Genomic DNA, 21,124 nt, shown 5'->3' with positions numbered 1-21,124 from the left:
AGGTGTTGCTCTCTTCATCAAAGACTCTATTCCTCACTCTCCTGCACTGCTCTCACTCCCCCACACCCCCAGGAATACCTCTGGCTTCGGCTTCCCCTCCACTCCCACCTCATGTTTATATGTGTACTGTACCGTCCACCGAACAGTGATGACTCCATCTACACCTCACTCTCCGAAAACATGGACCATCTTCTATCTTCTCATCCAAACTCTCTCTTCCTCTTATGTGGCGACTTCAATTGTCATCACGCCAGTTGGCTAGGTGTGGGTACCTCTCTCACCTGCCATGGGACATCAGCAAAAGCTTTCTGTGACTCATTGGGACTGACTCAATCGGTCAACTTCCCGACCCGGATCTCAACCAATGGTACTCCATCTCTTCTGGATCTGATTTTGACAAATTTCCCTGACAATATCTGCTGCTCTTCCTTCGCTCCAATTGGTTCTTCTGACCACGTCCTTGTTAAAGTGGACATCTCTCTGGCTGTCATCAGAGAACCACCTCACCGCCGTCGAGTCTGGCATTTCACTCAAGCCGACTGGCAGGGTCTCCGAGCAGCCATCAAACTTACAGACTGGTCTCCTATCACTACTTTCTCAAACATCAACTCATCCTGGGAATTCTTTCAAAGAAACTTGCTCTCCCTCATGCACAGATTTATCCCCTCTCGTGTTCAGTTGTCTTACCCTTCCTCCCGCCCTTGGTTTACTGAAGCTTGTGGTGAGGCAGTTGTCCTGAAACAACTTGCCTTTGCCTCATGGAAAGCAAACCCAACTGAGGGCAATCTCAGTTCTTTCCACAAAGCTCGGAACAAGTGTGTATCTATCCTCAGGAGAGCCAGAAAACAACATCTTTCTCATCTCAAGTCTGAACTCTCAAACCTCTCTCCCTCCTCAAAATCCTGGTGGCGTTTAATCAAATCTGTTTCTGGTGTATGTTCCCCCTCCATCCCCTCCCTTACCTCAAATGGCCGCACTGCTGATTCCACACGTGATAAAGCTGAATGTCTAAACTCGGTGTTTGCAGCTAAATCTTGTGTCCCAAACCCATCACTATCTCTACCCACTTTACCCAGTCGCACCCAACTGTCCCTGGACTCTGTATCCTTTTCTCCTGACAAGGTGGAGAGCTTGCTTTCAAACCTCGAGTCAGATTCTGCAACCGGTCCAGACGGCATCAGCCCACGTGTCCTCAAAGCCTGCTCTTCTGCTCTTGCTCACCCTCTCTCTGTTCTATTCACCCTCTCATTTTCCCAAGGTCATCTGCCATCTGCTTGGAAATCTGCTAACATCACTGCCCTGCATAAAAAAGGTGCAAAACAGATCCCTGTAACTACAGACCAATCAGCCTTCTCCCAATCATCAGCAAGGTTATGGAATCCATCATTGCTTCAGACATGAAATCCTTCCTCTTCTCCAATGGCTTGATTTCCAATCATCAATTTGGTTTCAGACCAGGTCACTCTACCCTGGATATGCTGCTACTGCTCTCCCATCAATGGATGGAGGTCCTCAATGCCAGACAGGAAATCCGAGCCGTATCCCTGGACATATCACGTGCTTTTGACACAGTCTGGCACCCTGCCCTACTCACCAAACTCTCTTCCCATGGTATTCAAGGCCATCTCCACTCATGGCTCGCAGACTTCCTCTCCTGTCGCAGTCAACGTGTGGCCCTAAATGGAGTTCTTTCATCCCCTCTTCCTGTGCAGGCTGGAGTTCCTCAAGGTAGCGTTCTGGGCCCTGTTCTTTTTCTGGTTTTCATCAATGATCTCTCGGACTCTCTGGAAAATCCTCTATTTCTCTTTGCCGATGACTCCACCCTCTGCCGTACCATCTGTCATCCCTCAGACCGGCAAGCAGCAGCTTCTTCGCTCACTGCAGATCTGGATAAAATCACAAACTGGTCCAACACGTGGAACATGTCTTTCAATCCACACAAATCTCACTCTCACTATGTCTCTTCGAAAGGACCGTTTACAAAACCCCCCCATCCACTTTCTCAACAATCCTCTGGAAGAAGTCTTTTCTTTCAAGCTTCTGGGTCTCACTATCTGCCATGACCTTTCCTGGGAAAGTCACATTTCCAACCTTGCCTCAAAAGCCAGTCGCCGACTGGGAATCCTCCGTCGTGCAAAGTCCTTCCTCGGCCCTCTTGAGCTCCTGACTACTTACAAAGCTTTTGTCCGTAGCCTGATGGAGTACTGCTCTCCCCTCTGGGCTGGTGCTCCTGCCTCCCACCTTTCTCGACTTCACGCTGTCGAAACCAGAGCTTTTAAGATCATTGGCATCTCCCGCAATGAAGCTGAGTCTTTGGGCCTCTCACTCAATCACCGCAGGTTGGTCGGTGGTCTTTCTGTCTTCTACCGACTCCTCTCCAGCCTTGCCCCCCTGCTCTCTCTGCGATTTGTCCCAACCACATTTCCACAGGGCGCTCAAGGTCCGCCAACAACCCCCTTCTGGTAAAACTACCAAAATCACGAATCACTGCTCATCTTCACTCTTTCATTCCTCTTTTTTCCCGCCTTTGGAATAAACTTCCTCACTCTATTCTTTCCCATTCTTCCCTCCAGGCTTTCAAAACAGCTGTTCACCACCACCTCTTATCTTCCCCATCCAAATCCTCGATCTTTTCTACCCCCGATAATCCACCCAAGCCCACTTCCTTCAATTCTCCTGCTTTCCTTCCTGAAAGTCCCTGTAATGTCCATCTTCTCCTCGCCATGTTCCCCGTCCCATCCCCATCCCTCTCCCTTCCACAGTTCACCTAATGTGTCTGTTCCCCACTGTTTTGTCCCTTCCACTCCCGCCCCTCTTGTCTCATGCCTCCTTGCTGTGAGTTGTGTGTTAGCTCTCATACGAGCCTCGACCAAGGTATACAAAAAAAAAAAAAAAAAAAAAAAAAAAAAAAAAAAAAGACAGAGCAGGGGGAGGCGAAACCAGAGAGGAGAAGGTGGAAAACAGAAAGACCACCGACCTGCCTGCGGTGAGAGAGTGAGAGGTCCAAAGACTCAGCCTCATTGCGGGAGATGCCAATGATCCGAAATGCCTTGGTTTCCACAACGTGAAGCCGAGAAAGGTGAGAGGCAGGAGCACCACAACAGAGGGGAGAGCAGTACTCCATCAGGCTTGCGACGAATGCTTTGTAAGTGGTCAGGAGCTCAGGTGGGCCGAGGAAGGATTTTGCACGGAGAATTCCCAGTCGGCGACCGGCTTTGTAGGCCACGTTGGAAATGTGACTTTCCCAGGAAAGATCATGGCAGATAGTGAGACCCAGAAGCTTGAAAGAAAAGTCTTCTTCCAGAGGATTGTTGAGAAAGTTGGGTGGGGGGGGGGGGTTCTAAACGGTCCTTTCTGAGAGACATAGTGGGAGTGTGAGATTTGTCAGGATTGAAAGACATGTTCCACATGTTGGACCAGTTTGTGATTATATCCAGATCTGCAGAAAGTGAAGAAGCTGCTGCTTGCCGATCTGAGGGATGGCAGATGGTATGACAGAGAGTGGAGTCATCAGCAAAGAGATATAGAGGATTTTCCAGTCGGTGTGATTATTGATGAAAACCAGAAAAAGAACAGGGTCCAGAACGCTACCTTGAGGAACTCCAGCCTGGACACAAAGTGGGGATGAAAGAACTCCATTTATGGCCACACGTTGACTGCAACAGGAAAGGAAGTCTGCGAGCCACGAGTGGAGATGGCCTTGAATATCATAGGAAGAGAGTTTGGTGAGTAGGGCAGGGTGCCAGACCGTGACAAAAGCACGTGATATGTCCAGGGATACGGCTCTGATTTAATGTCTGGCATTGAGTGCCTCCATCCACTGTTGAGAGAGCAGAAGCAGCATATCCAGGGTCAAGTGACCTGGTCTGAAACCAAATTGATGATCGGAAATCAAGCCATTGGAGATGAGGAAGGATTTCATGTCTGAAGCGATGATGGATTCCATAACCTTGTAGATGATTGGGAGAAGGCTGATTGGTCTGTAGTTACAAGGATCTCTTTTTGCACCTTTTTTGTGCAGGGCAGTTATGTTTGCTGATTTCCAAGCAGATGGTCGATGACCTTGAGCAAATGAGAGGGTGAATGGAGCAGAGAGAGGGTGAGCAAGAGCAGAGAGAGGGTGAGCAAGAGCAGAGGAGCAGGTTTTTAGGACACGTGGGCTGATGCCGGCTCGATCGGTTGCAGAATATGAGTCGAAGTTTGAAAGCAAGGTCTCTACTTTGTCAGAAGAATTGGCCACAGAGTCGAGGAACAGTTGTGTGCGACTGAGTAAGGTGGGTGCAGAAAGTGATGGGTTTCGGACACAAGATTTAGATGCAAACATCGAGTTTAGACATTCAGCCTTTTCACGCGTGGTATCAGCAGTGCGGCCATTTGAGGTAAGAGAGGGGATGGCGGGGGAACATACACCAGAAACAGATTTGATTAGACGCCACCAGGATTTGGAGGAGGGAGAGAGGTTTGAGAGTTCAGACTTGAATCTTCCCGGTTCATGCTTGCTTTGCTGTTTGCTGTATTGACAATGCATGAGAGAGGGCATGTATACACGCATGATGAATGTAAACTTTGCTCTTCATCAATGAGCCGATGTTGAAGCTGCATTGTCTTAATCTTTTTGCAGAACCCTCACGTGACCGTGCGCCAGGCTACACTCGGGCTGTTGCTCTTTGTGCTGCGACGGTTACAGAACAACATGCGCTGGAGCCAGACGGAGTGGCTGCAGCTCGATCTGCGCTCTGAAGCAGAAACTCTCGAATTTCTCACCATTTTCAGAGATTCACTGGGGAAAGTGCGTACCAAGATAAGTGTTAGTACTTTGGTATTGTTACCTCCGCCACCGAAGGTGAAGGAGGTTATGTTTTCACCCCTTTTTGTTTGTTTGTGTGCAGGATATCTCAAAAAAGTTGTGGACGGATCCGTAATGAAATTTTGTGGACAGGTTCGGCGTGTGACAAAGACGAACTGATTAGATTTTCGTGAAGATCGAGATCCGGATCCGACGACTAGAATTTTTAGTGATTCTTCACCATTGAGAGTTAAGGCCAAAAAAACGATATATAGCATGATATTTCAAAAATGTATTGGGCCCGATATGTTCTCGTGGATCAGGCATTACGTGGTGGAGGTGTGCGCTCTACCGAGTGCCCTTCTCGTTGATATTGTTCCGGGTTTTGGTGGGGAATCACAACGGGGATGGAACGTGCTAACACTCTCAACACATTTTTTCCCCCATCCCCGATACGAGGTGAAGGTAGCTGACTGAGCACGTTTGCTAATGAACTATCTATCTGCGGAATCCCTTTATTTGTTGAATGCTCCAACCCGGGATGCACTTCCATAACCGCAACAATATTTATTATTTTTTTCTGTTTTTCTTGTTATCCGGTGGTACTGTCAGTAAATTGTGTGCAGCACATGGATATTGGCGTTTATGGTTTCAGGAAGACTGTTTGTGCTGCTGATGATTCGGTTTCCCTTCCAAGTTCGAGCAGGAATTGTGAATTGATCAGAATGCCAGAAACGACTCACAATGTACACCACTAACCAATGATGGCAGAGATGTCCCTGAGATTGACGCTCAATGCAACGGTGGAAATGCTCATTCATGCAATGGTGTGCGTGTGATCTGATCTGATGTGTGGTTTGGTTTGGTGTGATGTGGTGTGGCAGAACTGTGAGGATGTCACTTCCTGTAGTTCGCAAGAGGCTGTGTAAGCTCGACCAGAACAAAACGCGTGTTGTTTTTTGTGTTGTTTTTTTTGTGTATTTTGTCGTCATGATTTGTGTCGGGGGCAGTGGAACTGTGTTTATAAAGCTCTATTTGTGTTCATAACGGTTATTTGTGTTAGTTTATTGAAAGAAGCAGAGGCAGGTCTCGTGTTAAGTTTAGCATTTGTCAGTTGGGTACTTGGGAGTATGGAGGTGAAAAAGGGTATCGATAGAAAGGAAGAGGAGTTCGTAAAATGTGATAGTTGGCCAATGTGGGCCGTATCAACAAGAGGGGAAGCAGAGGGTTCTCACTGCTGTAGGAAGTGTGAGGAAATATCCCACTTGGGGATAGTTATTACCGGGTTGAAGGAACGAATAGATAATTTGCAGCAAGTTGCAGAATGTGAGAAATTTGTAGATAATAGTTGGTTACGGTTGTGGAGTGAGGTTGCTGAGGATATTGGAAGTGGTAACGGTGCAGCGGGGACAGGAAGTGGTGACGGTGCAGCGGGGGCAGGAAGTGGTGACGGTGCAGCGGGGACAGGAAGTGGTGACGGTGCAGCGGGGGCAGGAAGTGTTGACGGTGCAGCGGGGGCAGGAAGTGTTGACGGTGCAGCGGGGGCAGGAAGTGTTGACGGTGCAGCGGGGGCAGGAAGTGGTGACGGTGCAGCGGGGGCAGGAAGTGGTGACGGTGCAGCGGGGGCAGGAAGTGGTGACGGTGCAGCGGGGGCAGGAAGTGGTGACGGTGCAGCGGGGGCAGGAAGTGGTGACGGTGCAGCGGGGGCAGGAAGTGGTGACGGTGCAGCGGGGGCAGGAAGTGGTGACGGTGCAGCGGGGGCAGGAAGTGGTGACGGTGCAGCGGGGGCAGGAAGTGGTGACGGTGCAGCGGGGGCAGGAAGTGGTGACGGTGCAGCGGGGGCAGGCAGTGGTGAAGGTGCAATGGTGCAGGTGGTGGTGACGGTGCAGGAAGAGCGGGCCGTGGTGATGGTGCCGTGGGTGCAGGGGTTGGTGAAGGTGCAGCAATAAAAATTGGTAGAAATGAGGTATGGGAGACAATTTTTGGTGGTGACGGTGCAGTGGTGGACCTGCAGTAGGAACAGGCAGTGGTGGAGGTACACTGGGTGCAAGCACTGATGAAGGTGCAACAATAGAAATTGGTGGACATGAGGTATGGGAGACAATTTTTGTGGGTGATGAGACTATTAAATATGTAGATTCTTCATTCTGTAGGAAGGATCGTAGACATGGAATTCTGTGCAGTTTTGAAGGAGCAGCAGTGAGGTATTAAGGAAGGAACGGATGAAGTAATTGGGATGAGTAAGGCCAGACAAGAAAATATAATTTCACGAAGGGAAAAGTTTAACATATTCTGTACCAATGCCAGGAGTTTAAACAAGATGGAAGAGCTTGAAGCCAAAGTAGATAGCGAGGAGTACGATATAGTTACAGTGAGTGAGACGTGGTTTAAGGAGGAGAGTAACTGGAGGACAGGATGAGAAAGCTACAAGGTGTATCGATGTGATAGGAAGGAGAGAATCGGAGGAGGAGGAGCAATCTGGGTGAAGGACAACATTGTATCAAGAGAAACGGGTGACAATGAGGAAGGAATAAATGTTGAGGATTCTGTGTGGATAGAGATTAGAGATTGTAAAAACAGTAAGATACTGGTAGGATGCTTTTATAGGGCTCTGGGTTGGAATGAAGAGGAGGAAGGAGGAGGACATGAATAATTCAAACAGGTATGTGGTGAGGGAAGAGTACTGATTATGTGGGATTTAACTTGCCAGGGATAGATTGGGTCCAGGAACAGGGAAAGGGAAGAGTAGATGAGGATTTCCGAGTTTTAGTCCAGGATTGTTTTTTAACCCAGTTTGTAGATAAACCCACGAGGGGGAGTGCAGTGTTAGACCTTTTAAATAACGATCCCAATATGGTGGAGGAGGTGGAGGTCTGGGAGCATTTAGGAGCAAGTGACCATAACTTTGTGTGTGCAAAGATTCTGTCAAGGGTTTGAGTTCAGGAGAGTCGGGTAAGGCTATTAGATTTCAGGAAGGCAAACTTTTTGAGGGTATGATGAGAGAGTTGGGTGATGTAAATTGGGAGACTCCAACAACAGGACAATCAGCGTCAGAGAAATGGGAAACTTTCAAGGACCAAATGTGTAAAGTTCAGAGCAAGCACATTCCAATGAGGTGTAAAACAAGAAACAGAAAGAGACCAGGGTGGTTGAGCAGTGAGTTAGGGAGAAGCAGAAGGTATTCATGCGATATAAAATAACAGGACTGGAGTTGTATTTATATCACCATCGGAGTAAGCAGAGGCAAGTTAATAAAATAGCTCGGCAAGCCAAAAGAGAGTACGAGAAGGACAAGGCTAAGAATATTAAACATAACTAGAACTGCCACTTCATAACTGCTGATAGTGATGATCGGGTACCAAGACGTCCGGCTTCGCTACAACACGGGACCGATGAGTTACGGACCGAGTAACATGAAGTGCTCAATGTATTCATGACATATGTAGTTCGCCCTTTTTCCTGGGAACATTGTCGGTGTCAATTGAATTGGCGTTTATATAACCTGAACACAAAGTAATAAAGTTTGCATTTTTTTTTTCCTGAATACATGGTCGGTATCAATTGCATTGGTATTTAAAATAACCTGAACACAAAGTAATAAATGTGGACACTATCGGTGCAGAGTGCAAAGCAGGATTCCCCTGAGTGTCATGAGGCCCCACATGTTTCTCTATGACGTGGGATTCACAAGTTATGGAGTGAGGAACAGGCCACGTTCCATCCATTTATTATGTACACAGTTGACCATTTTTTCCTGGGTCCATCATCGGTATCAATTGATTTGCTACTCCTGTACCCTCAAAAGCGTACAGGTGCAGCCAAGTGTACCCTCATACAGGTGCAGCCAAGTGAGCCTGATGCAAAAAGTAAAAAAATATTCCAAAACTTAAAAGTCAAATAATTAAATAATTATCGCTGCCAGACCTTGTGGCCGATTGGGTTGAAATTTGGAAGGTACATTCCATGTGGTCGCTGGATCATAATTCTGAAGTTTCACATTGAATGATGATGCAGTTCCAGAGTAAACATTATTTAATATTTTTCCTTCAATCCAATATGGCTGCCAAACCACGTGACCTCCATCAAAAGGAGGTGAGAACTTTTTGTTCATTAGAGAAAGTCGGTCATACCCGTAAAGTTTCGACTCGATCTTTTCAGCCGTTTCAGAGAAGAAGACTTTTTAATTTTCAATCCAATTTGGCTGCTGAACCTCCTGTGACCTTTGATGTCATAATTTTTTTCCATGGTGAATTGCTGCGTGGATGAGGCTCAAGGAATTTCAAATTCTTCCGATGCAGCGTTGTCCCCGTCAAATTTTCACCGGGATACCACTTCACTGATGACGTCACGAAAAATTACTCGTGTTCCCCATGAGGAGTTCTTGCCCATGTGCTAAGTTTCAATTTTTTTTCCATTGTGCAGTTTCGGAGATACAGAGGTCCAACGGTTTTTTTTTTTCCGGTTTTTCAAACATGGCGCTCGTACCACGTGACATATGACGTCACGATTATCGATTCAGTATGCTGTCAAAAAAAAGATGCATACTATGGTGACAATTTCGTGTCGATCGGACTAAAGGTCGCCTTGAAAATGAATTTTAAAGCGAAAAAATTACCGAAATTGCCGGCGGAACAAAAATAATAAGCAGAAGAAAAACAATGGGTTACCCGAATGGGGGCTTGTACCCTAATAACAAGTCTTTCTTTAAGTGGATCAGGGGAAAAGAACAGGTTGGGACCAGTGTGGGCCCATTGAGTAATCGTACCGGGAGAGTGGTTCGTGATGAAAGTGAGATGGCAGGCTTATTAAACAGGTATTTTACTTTAACTTTTACACAACAGTCAGGAGAATTGCCAATATCGAGGAGGTGAGGAAGGACTTTTACAGAAGATCCAGGTTGGAGTGGAGGAAGTCAAGGAACAGCTCGGTAATCTCTGAGGAGATAAAGCTCCGGGTCCAGATAATATGCACCTGAGAGTATTGATGGAGGTGGCTGAGCAGGTAAGCTAGATGTTAACGGATATTTTCACGAGTTCCCTGGAGTCAGGACAGGTACCGGAGGATTGGAGAGTAGTAAATGCAACAACATTATTCAAGAAAGGATCCAGAGAAGAATTGGGAAACTATAGACGTGTTAGTTTAACTTCAGTTGTGGGGAAGGTGTTGGAGACATTAATTAAGGACCGGATGAGGAACCATTTAAACAAATACAAACTAATTAAAGGTAGTCAGTATGGGTTTACCAAAGGTAGTTCCCATTTAACAAATCTTTTAGAGTTCGATGAGGCAGTGTCTGATTTGGTGGATGTGGTAAAGGCAGTGGTCATAGTATATCTAGACTTTAAGAAGGTATTTGATAAGGTACCACATCGGAGGTTGTTAGCCAAGGTGAGGGCTTGTGGAGTGGATGGTCAGGTAGATAATTGGATTGTAAACTGGCTTTGTGGTAGGAAGCAAAGAGTGGCTGTGAGTGGGAGGATGTCTTGCTGGGAGTATGTAAGTAGCCGGGTACATCAGGGATCAGTACTCAGACCATTACTCTTCATTATTTACACCAACGATTTGGATAATGGGGTAAAGAGTAAGCTTTCCAAATTTGCAGATGACACAAATCTTGGAGGTGAGGTGGATAGCAGAGGCGGTGGTGAACAGATACAGGAAAGTTTTGATACTTGTATAGATTGGGCAAAATATTGGCAGATGTAGTTGCCCTGAGGAAGTGTAAGGTGTTGGGGATGGGGAAGAACAATGAAAATAGAGATTACAGGATGTAAGGGGTAATTTTGGAGCGTGTCACACAGGAAAAGGATCTGGGGGTGGTAATAGATACGGGAGGGAAGCAGGCAGCACAGTTCCAGGTAGCTATAGGTGAAGCAAATATAATTTTAGGTTGTATTCGGAGGGGCATCATTTATAAATCAAAAGAGGAGGTGTTAACATTGTGCAGGAATCTAGTGAGGGCCACATCTAGAATATTGTGTGTAGTTGTTGTCACCACAACTTAGGAAGGACATCGATGTCATAGAGAGGGTTCAGCGTTGGGTTACAAGATTGATTTCGGGCCTAGCTCGACTCAGCTATGAGGAGCGGCTGAAGGAGACAGGGCTTTATTCACGAGAAAGGAGGTGGGTACGAGGAGATATGATAGAGATGTTTAAGACGATGAAAGGAAGAGATAAAATTAGTGCAGATGAATTATTCAACAGAGTAGACGGTGATCGGACCAGGGGCCAGAGCCTGAGAGTAAAGAAGAGGAGAGTTAAGACGGTAGTAAGCTAGGGGACTTTTACTCAGAGAGTAGTTAATGCATGGAATTGTCTCCCTGGAAAGGTAGTGGCAGCAGAAAAAGTAGATTAGTTTACATTGGAATTGGATAGGTATCTGTAAGTTATGGGGATGTTGGCAGGACTTTGACATAGCTTAAGCATTGATGAGTGATTGTGTGCATGTGTACGGAGTTTGTGGGGGTCTCGTCAAGGGGTGTTGTGTGGTTGATGAGTGTTTTTTAACCAAGCCCATTATTGTCAGGTCAGGCCAGATTAGATCTGTGACTTGCTACAGGGACCATGTAAACCTATTCCATGATCGGGTTGTCGGCAACGAAACCGTCTCCCCCACCAAGTTTCCTGGTGAGAGAGTGTATGAAAATGGACACCCAGCAGGATTAAAAACAAAACCTGTCAAAGGGCGGAGGAGCTTCTTGTGAGCCAATGGCCATCCATATCTAGTGCCCAACTGTGTCTGCGGACGTCCTCCTGCAGTTGGGTTACTTTTCATTTGGAGGTTGGTGGCAGGATATGCACTTCGGCCACCGGAAAACCCTTCATTCCACAAAACATTCCAGAAGCATAAAAAAAATCTGAAAACCCACTCCGTGTGAGTACCTCCTGTGCAGCTCCCCTTCGCAGGGCAGCTCATCGGATGACGGAATTGGGGCAAAGCCTTCGGGGCTCCCAATCTTTGATGATAGGAGGAAAAACATTGGGTAAACTTCCCGGGTCAGATTGCAGTGGTGTGTGTCGGAGTGGTGCTGAGGTGTCGTCCACCAGACGGCGGTCTCTTTGGGTTAACCTCAGGCGGTCCCTTCGGGTGGGTGCCTGGAATGTCCTATCCCGAAGAGAGGATGATCACCCGTCTCTGTTATCATCTGAGCTCAAGTGCTTCAACATCGGTATTGCAGCACTCTCTGAGGTTCGGAGACCGGATTGCGGCGAGATAATGGTGGGTGGTTACACCTACTATTGGTCTGGTCGCTCTGATGGTTACCATACCCAAGGAGTTGCTACAGCTGTGTCCAATAAGCTGACCCCAATTATAAGTGAGGTAACACCAGTCAACGAGCGTATTATGAGATTAAGGATTCGTCACTCCTTAGGTGTCATTTCCCTGGTCTCTGTTAATGCTCCGACCGAGGCGAGTGATCTCACCGTGAAGGACACATTCTACGCCACGCTAGAGTCTGTGGTTGATCAGTGCCCCAGACGAGATACACTTCTCGTCTTGGGGGATTTCAATGCATCGACTGGAACCGATAGGGATGGTTATGAGACATGTGTTGGTCCCCATGGGTCTGGAACTGTGAACCAGAATAGCACTAAGTTCCTTGACTTTGCAAGAAGTCATGGACTTAGGGTGGCTGGTTCATGGTTTCAGTACCCGCAAGCTCATCGCTGGACTTGGTATTCCAACGCTGGCGGTGTGGCAAAGGAGATCGACCATGTCCTCGTTGACGGTCGCTGAAGGATGATCCAGAATTGCAGGGTCTACCGGAGCGCTCAGTTCCTCAATACTGACCACAGGCTTGTTGTAGCAACTCTGAAGTTGCAGCTTCAATGTGGGAGAATGGTACCATTTCAGCCGAGACTGGATGTTGGCAAGCTCAAGGATGAGAGGGTAGCTGAGGAGATTGTGAACAGAGACCGAGTGATGATTTGGTGGATCTGGGTGCTGAGTGTGGATTTGTGGCATCTGGGTTCTGATGTGTAGTTTTGTGTGGTGTGATCTGATGTGTTGTTTGGTTAGGTATGATGTGGTGTGGTTTTATGTGGTCTGATGTGGTGTGGTGCCCCTATTACCAGTACGCTCGTGCTCATTCTGCCGACCTCAGAAGGATTTCAGGCTGAGCCAACCCCATCTGGTGTTATTTAACGGCGCGGCAGGCTCCCAAACTCGAGACGCTAACATCTAATGGCAGCCCCCTTAACCGTCAAGCCATGACCAGGCTTAGATGTGCTGTATTACATCAACTGTGCTCTCACAAACAGAAAGTGCTTCGTAGAACTGTAATAAATTTGTTAAACAAGACCTCCCTTTGGTCAATCCAAGCTGACTACGTTTAATTAGCTTGAATTTATTTAATTGTCTCCCCATTGTCTACTTTACGACGATGCACCGAGATGTGATGAGTGAGCGCACGGAGTTGCCTGCTTGCAGATGTTGCCGGATATGACGACGATAATCTCAACTTGGCACCGAGCTTCAACCCAGGTGGAGATTGCCTCAACCACGGCCCAAGATGAAATGACGACGCGTGGAGACGACAAGCATGTCGGAGGTATTTTATGGATTTGTGTGGTTTTTCTGTTAAAGTGCATCCTTATAAACCTCCAACTTGGTTTTGTCAGATTCATGAGCAACGTTCATTTTCCTGTACGTGTGTCTAAAAACTCTTCGGCTACTTTGATACTGTTACGGTTGTGGAAATTCACAGAACACCATTCAGGTTTCCCAGAGATTAGTTATGTCGATAAGTGTGTGTTCAGATTAGATTTCCCCACCGATGTCCAAAGGGCTGTGATCTTTGAGTCAGCCGTTATTCTTTTGCTATCTTGATTTTGGAACAACCACAACCGCCTCTCAACAACCACGCCATCCCCACCACAGCGCCAACCACGCCATCCCCACCACAGCGCCAACCACGACACTCCTCAACATCGCCTCACCTTCATCTCCACAAACGAACAACATTGCCTCACCTTCATCTCCATTGCGCCGCCATCTTTTCGCCAGCCACGGCGAATCCCACGGACGAGCAACATCGCCGCCGACAGACGCGAGGGTTCCCTGTTGGAGCGGGAGCCGATGATTCCTGCAACGTCCGCGTGGTTGATGATTTCACCCACGTCCGCGCAGGTCCGAGCTTCGCGAAGAGATCGGATCAGAATCACAAAAGGGACGGAGTCAGCGGGGGTGAGAGGTGAGAGGTGAAAGATCAGACCTCACCCACGGACCCCATAAAAAGGCGCGCAGGAACGCTAAGCGAGCAGTCTGTCGGGGAGCTGCAGAGAGTGGAAGTCTGGAGTCGAGTCGGAGGAAGCCAGCAGTCCACCAAGGGTTCGAGTCCAGTGTAGGGCAGTCGGGGTCATCAGAGCGCAGCCAAATCTGCCGTGCCGCGCAGAACTGCGGGTCGGTGGAGAAAGCCGGAGAGAGGTCGCCAGCCAGCGACAGAACGGTCCGAGCCAGCGCTGAGGAACGGGCAGGCTCTTAAAAGAGCATCAACTCTCAAAAGAGCAAAGGCCCGTTCGTTCCTCTGAGGCGTCGTCGGCTAGGCCGATCCACCAAGCCGTATGGCGGGGTCTGGACCAACCGAGCTGCCGTGTTTCCGACGAAACGTCGAGGGTCGTTTCAGCGAGTCACCACGAGGGTGACAGGTAACCAGCCCGGCCTCTCGGAGCTCTTGCGGTCTCCACAGCTCCGTGAACTATTAAAGGCCCACGAGGTCCAGTTCTGCCCTTTCCTTTCCTGGGGTTTTTCTTGGTATGAATGTCATGGCACATTGTCCGTCAAATAATGAACTGTTAAGTGATTGTGTACATAATAATAGAACGGTTGTAGTTCTTTGTCTTGCTCGTTCCTGCATTGCTTTATTGTCTGCATGATTGCATACGTGTTTGATTGCATACGTTTATGACTGTACAAATAAATGTCATTGTGTGAATGTTTACCTGTTCGTTGCGTCCTTTCCCTCAATTGAGCTGCCGTATTGCGTTCGGGATATTAACTGGCTTTTAAATAGCCGATAAAGTAATCGGATCCGGCGGGGCTTGGCGATATACACCGCTCGGCAAATCGCAAACGGAGCGAGCTGCTTAAGCGGCTCGTTTCCAAGCAGGTCCTGTCGAGGTGTAAATCTCCGGCATTTCTGTCTGCGCGCATAGTCGCATACTTAGGTAAATCGACAATTCGGCGATCGGACCATGTCGCGAGCGGACAGAATAGTTGGCTGATTTACGGTGTGATTAAAAATACACCCGTAGCTGGATTTCGGCGTTGATCTGAAAGCTGCGACTGGGTTTGCCCGTCCGATGGGCGAGAGCGGCCTCAATTATCTAAAAGCGGTCGCTCGCACGCCGGCGCGGCGGAAAACCACAACAATATATTAACTGAAGTTTTCATTCGTTATGTTATGTCGGACGTTGATTTGAAAATTTTCCATTTTACTTTTTTACGCCTCTGCTGTCGAAGGCACCGGAGGCGTAATGTTTTTGGGTTGTCCGTCCGTCCGTACGTACATCCATGCTAATTAGGGCTTCAAGCCAAATGGCTGAAGCCCTATTGAATTCGTTAGTATTATTATTATTAAAGGCGTTTTTATGTTCTACTGACCGATTTTGTGGCGGATCTGGAGGGAAAACTCTTGGATGAAATTCAACGAAACTTAACACCATAATAACTCTCCACCTGAAGTTTATACTATGAAACATTTGATGATGCAGGTCACGTGGTATGGCGGCCATATTGGATTTTATCCAAAACCTAAAAACATCTTCTCCAGAACGGATAACACGACAGCCTCAATGTTTTGCACACATTTGCTACGTTCCATGGGAATGTTAAGTTGTTAATTTGGTCGAAATCGTTACATAATTCATATGATTTAAAATGATGCCGATTCGCCTCATTAAATATGCAAATGAGAGTTGAAAAAATTTAATAACAAATTTAGATAGCACATAAACAGGGGACTCCCAATATATTTATACTTTGTATTTGACCCCATTGAGCCCCCAGCACCCCCCAAAGTTGAAAATCACCCATTTTTGAAATGTCGTTAAATGAAAACAATGCTTTGACGAAATTCAATGAAACTTAACACCTTAACTCTCCACTTAATGTTTATACTTTGAAAATTTTGATGACGTAGGTCACGTGGTATGGCGGCCATATTGGATTTTATCCAAAACCTAAAAACATCTTCTTCTCCAGAAGGGATAACACGACAGCCTCAATCTTTTGCACACATTTGCGAGGTTCCATTGGAATGTTAAGTTGTTAATTTAGTCGAAATCGTTGCATAATTTATATGATTAAAATGATGCCGATTCGCCTCATTAAATATGCAAATGAGTCGAAAAAATTTAATAACAGATTTCGATAGGACATAAACAGGGGACTCCAAATATGTTTATACCATTCTGGACTTGACCCCATTGAGGCCCCAGAGCCCCCCAAAGTTTAAAATCGCCCATTTTTGAAATGTCGTTAAATGAAAACAATGCTTTGACGAAATTCAACGAAACTTAACACCTTAATAACTCTCCACTTAATGTTTATACTTTGAAAATTTTGATGACGTAGGTCACGTGGTCTGGCGGCCATATTGGATTTTCTCCAAAACCTAAAAACATCTTCTTCTCCAGAAGGGATAACACGACAGCCTCAATCTTTTGCACACATTTGCGAGGTTCCATTGGAATGTTAAGTTGTTAATTTCGTCGAAATCGTTACATAATTTATATGATTAAAATGATGCCAATTCGCCTCATTAAATATGCCAAATATGCAAATGAGAGTTGAAAAAATTTAATGACAGATTCTGTTAGGCCTTGAAGAGGGGACTCCAAATATGTTTACGCTATGTCTGTATTTTACCCCAGTGAGGCCCCAGAGCCCCCCAAAGTTGAAAATCACCCATTTTTGACATGTCGTAAAATGAAAACCAAAGAAGATAGACAAAAAGTGACCACACATTCTGGAAGATATTTTCACGTTCTACAAGTTTGCCATTTACATTAATATGCAAATGTGGAGTTATTGGACTTTTTTGGGGACTTGAAAATTTGTCCAGCCTCGATTTGTCCAACGTGAAGTTTCTTTCTCTATCATGTATTGCTATGGGCTTTTCAATCCTTCATTGATATAACATGAGGGACCCCGTAGCTGGACCCCATTGCAGACTTGAACTAACTTTCTAACTCGGAAAACCCATATCATGTGACAGGGTGATGGTGTTGAAATTTGTTAAAATGGAGGCACGCCTTGAAGCCCGGGATTACTGGTTTACCAGTTTTAATTTTCTCTGTTTTCTCCACAACCGCCTGTTTGATTGACAGGAAATTTTCATCATAGGTGCGACTACTTGTGTGGAATGTTTTAATGATGATTATGATGTCATGGGTCATGTGGTGTGGGTGGCAGCCCAAGTTGTAAGAAAGGGAAAAACTTTGGACCTCTGCATCTCTGAAACCACTTCATGGAAAAAAATTAAACTTGGCTCGTGGCAAGTACTCCCCATGGGGAATGAGTGTGGTTTTTATTTTATTTTTATTTTTTATTTTGTGAGGCTTGGCAGTCCATTTTGTGGGTTGGGTATCCTGCCATGACCTCTCACCTAGTTCGATGGTGTAGCTCGGGGTGGAGGCCGTGGCGTTTCCTGCCAAAACTCCTGCCTGTAATCTGTCCTACATGTTCATTTTAAACATTAACTGAGCCACAAAGGAATAGAACATTTATAAAAGAGTTTCGGGTAAGGCGGTATTCGACACGCACATACGGGGAAGGCTGACAGCAGCTTGCGATACGAATAACCACACATTTCTTCTCGTATCGGCTTTTTATGTCGCGCTTGTGCTAATACATGCACCAATGGAAATGACTCGTTCTACTATGCAAGGTTACCCCTAGACCGCATTCCCGCAACACTATTGTGGTATGCATGGCTTTGGGGTAATTGGGTAATTTAGACCGGTGATCTTCACGATGTTTTAGAGGAGGGCCACTTTTTCGACAAGACGTCAGTGTGAGAGCCGCCACACCGCCTGCAGGACTCCGTAATGGCTGCTATTAGGCCCCGCCTCCACATACTCATCGTCGTCGTGGTTAACGCGGCTGCAAGCATAATTATTTGTCGACTGCAACCATATCCTGATGTAGTTATGTTACATTTATGCTTCGTGTTGGAACACTCATTTGAAACCAATGGGTCACTTTGACAGCATTGATGGGGTTATCATGCGGTGTTTTCACATTGATGTATTATCGGCCGCATGTCAAGGGCCGCACTTTAGGCCACCAGTGGCCCGCGGGCCGTGCAATGAAGAACGAGTTTTGATGATACTAGTTATTTCATTATTACATACTTAATCATAAGTGTACGCATTAAGTGTAAGACGATCTGTGTGGACTTTGTTTTCGTGTCTCCACTCCTAAAATGTTCGTGTCGAAGCCCGCCTTCTCGTGCTGCTCCCGAACTCTAACTCGACGAGGTAAGTTTCCGAGCCGAGTCCGAGTCGAGCAGGGTTTGGCTGTCAACTCGGAAAACAAGTCAGATATTTTTCTGTCACATGATATGAATTATATAGAATTTTTTTTTGTAAGTGTGTACGGTAGAAATGTGTGTTATCAGATGTGGTATGGAATGATGACGTTTCTCTTTGCGAGTTTAAAGCAGTGATACCGTAATCGAACACAAGGTCTGTAACCGTTACCTGTCCAGCTCCGCGTTTGCCGTGAGCACAGGTCTCACGGCGTGGCCAAGTATCGATTGTGTTTAGATTTGATTACTCGATGTGAGGCACACTTCATTAGAACTCGAATTGAAAATCAATATCGAGGAGCAGGCCTGCGGACATAACAAATAAGTCTCGTCTCCAGTTTCACGTCGTCGAGTCGACAGTAATGTCTCTTCGTAATGGACTTCATCGTTGTGACAACTGATGCGTTTAATCATGAGACGTCATGTTGTACTTCACTAACTAAATATTATGAAGGTGAACGGTGTTTCTCAATTACTACTGGTATCTATACATTTTGGAAATCAAGCGCTTAAGAAAGTATTGTTCTGCAGAAATTCATATACACACAGAGGCACGCATAAAGAAAACTGAAACTTATTTTTAGCGTTCGTCTTTTACTAGTGTATAGCAACACGGAAGCACATACATCAGAGCCGAGCATAATAGTTGTCTTTGGCAACACGGAAGTACATTAGTGAAAGCCGAGTATAATAGTTGTCTCCGGCAGCACGGAAGCTACTCATTCATCATAGTGGATGATAATAGTTATCATGGTCGACACTGGGAGCTGTACATGACAACACAGAAGCACATTAGTGACGGCGAATCATAATAGTTGTGCATGGTTGCACGGAAGCACATTCGTCAGAGCGGTTTGTAATATTTGTGTCTGGCAACAAGGAATCACATTCGCCATGGAAGCATGTAGATGTCATCTGTTGTAACTTTTAGTCAGCGTCTTCTTCACCACTGGATTGAAAGATTGTTCTTGGATTTTCCCAAGTTTCTTCAGCCAAACATGCACATGCTTCGAAGCATGGCATGTGGTTGGTTCTGCATGTGCAGTCGGCTCGGCGACATAGAGACTGACAACAGTCAGCTCCGGAAGACCCCGTGGTGCTGGATCTTTGGTCATAAGCACAGGCTGCAGGGCACCATCCTGAATTTTCCAGCCATGTGCAGCTGCTGGTGGAAGGCTCTGTGTAGGCTCCATTGCTCTCTTCCATACATAGGCCTGGTAATGGACCAAAGTGCCCTCGTTGATAGAGGACTACTGTAGTGGCATGAGTTGTCCTCTTTCCATCAAAAGTCTCTTCAGTCATGTCATTATTGTCTGCTGCCACCTGGACAAAGATGCCTGGGGAGATTTTTGATGGCAATACCGTACCAAAGATGTCGCTCTTGGCTAGGATCTCCCGTCCAAGGCTTGTGTCGGTTGCCTCAACATCATCGTAGGAGTCACAGTGCCCCATTCTGCTCAGCATGGTAATGAGCTGTTTTGACCTCGTCATATGGCGAACTGCAATTCCCAGGGCCACATGCTTGGGCATGTTAGTTCTAGCATGAGTCACACAGTGCACAACATCCTGAGCAAGCATCAAAACACGTCTTTCATCTGATGACTTGCTACATTCTGGTGCTGAAAACTCATCTTCATCTTCCTTTTCTGGTTTGGCAATAACCCAGCGTAGTAGCCAGTAAAGACTGTCTGGTATCACAGATTTGGATTTTGTCAGGGTTAGATCCATGATATTAGGTGGTCGGACCGATATGCTTTGGCATTCATTGATCTCCGACTTGATGTGATATCGTGATTGATGCTCTGTGATATCGAGCTTCTGCTGCCACTAGATCGTTACTGACAGCACCAGTAGTCCGTAACATGTCCTCATCGCCCTTTGCGGTCGCTGCTTGCACAATAGTTTCACAGGCTTGGAAAGTTCTGACCATTGTCATCTCCTTTACCCTTCTGTGTGTTTTCTTCTTGCAGAAGAGGCACATAGTCCAGTCAGTGGACGTTGACTGGGACCTGGATACCCTGGAGGTCTCCATCAAACTTGTTTCAGATTGTGTGCCAATCTTAGATTGTTCTGCTGGTGTCGGTGAGAATGCAGATCTTCTCCTCTGCATGTAACGCAGGTTTCCTTTGCTTGTCCATTTTTTGTAGCAATTTGAGTGCCATTTAACATCCGCGGTTGCCAAACTGTCAAAATCTGATTTTAAACGTTCGTATACTTCATCTCGTCGGAGTTCCAGTGCTGCAACAAGTGTCTGTATGGAGGTATCCCGGGCTGTCCTCAGTGTCTCGTTCGAGTCCATCTGACAAATTATGCACTTGTGAAAGTTAGTCAACTTCTGTCTCTTTACAGGTAAAAGTTGCACTACTGCCTGACTCTCTGAACTGGCCATTGCTTCAGTTGGCTAGTAGGATTCTTTCAGATGTTCAATCTGGAATGACACAGAAAAGCAACTATGTTAACCCACAGCCTCTTTTTACCATCATTATTAACATGACATTTTTAAACTTTATTTTTGTAATTATCTCGTCCATAAGAATTTCATAAAAAATAGACTAACACAGCATTTTTTTAGTCCAGCAGCATGAACCTGTGAAAAATTCAATTGTTCAACACCCACTACAGAAAAGTTTGACTTGACAACTTAGTATGCTCTAAAAGATGCCTAAAATATAAAAAAAAGCTCATAATATTTGATTTGTTTGTGATTTTTACCTCTTGTGGTTGTACAGTTGAATGAATATCGACATTTCTGTACATATTCTGAAAGAGAATTATAATATTGTTGTAGATTTCCTGCACGTCGG

The 21,124-nt window shown here is 46.1% G+C and overlaps 1 protein-coding gene across 3 annotated transcripts in view; it reads left to right on the top strand.

The window, feature by feature from the left end:
• URB1 (URB1 ribosome biogenesis factor) overlaps positions 1 to 21,124 on the top strand; it is a 175,519-nt gene that overhangs the window by 31,961 nt on the left and 122,434 nt on the right. For all 3 annotated transcript variants that reach the window (XM_085890598.1, XM_085890597.1, XM_085890599.1), the window contains 2 exons: positions 4,622 to 4,789; positions 13,220 to 13,340. In XM_085890598.1, coding sequence (XP_085746724.1) covers positions 4,622 to 4,789; positions 13,220 to 13,340 — 289 coding nt within the window. The remainder of the gene's footprint in view (positions 1 to 4,621; positions 4,790 to 13,219; positions 13,341 to 21,124) is intronic.

The sequence above is a fragment of the Eptatretus burgeri genome, chromosome 8, assembly GCF_056783735.1.
Source record: "Eptatretus burgeri isolate ZD-2024b chromosome 8, Ebu_testis_v1, whole genome shotgun sequence".
In the NCBI taxonomy this organism is placed as follows: Eukaryota; Metazoa; Chordata; class Myxini; order Myxiniformes; family Myxinidae; genus Eptatretus; species Eptatretus burgeri.
The sequence above is the reverse complement of the archived record's forward strand: the minus strand, read 5'-3'. Positions and strand labels throughout refer to the sequence as shown.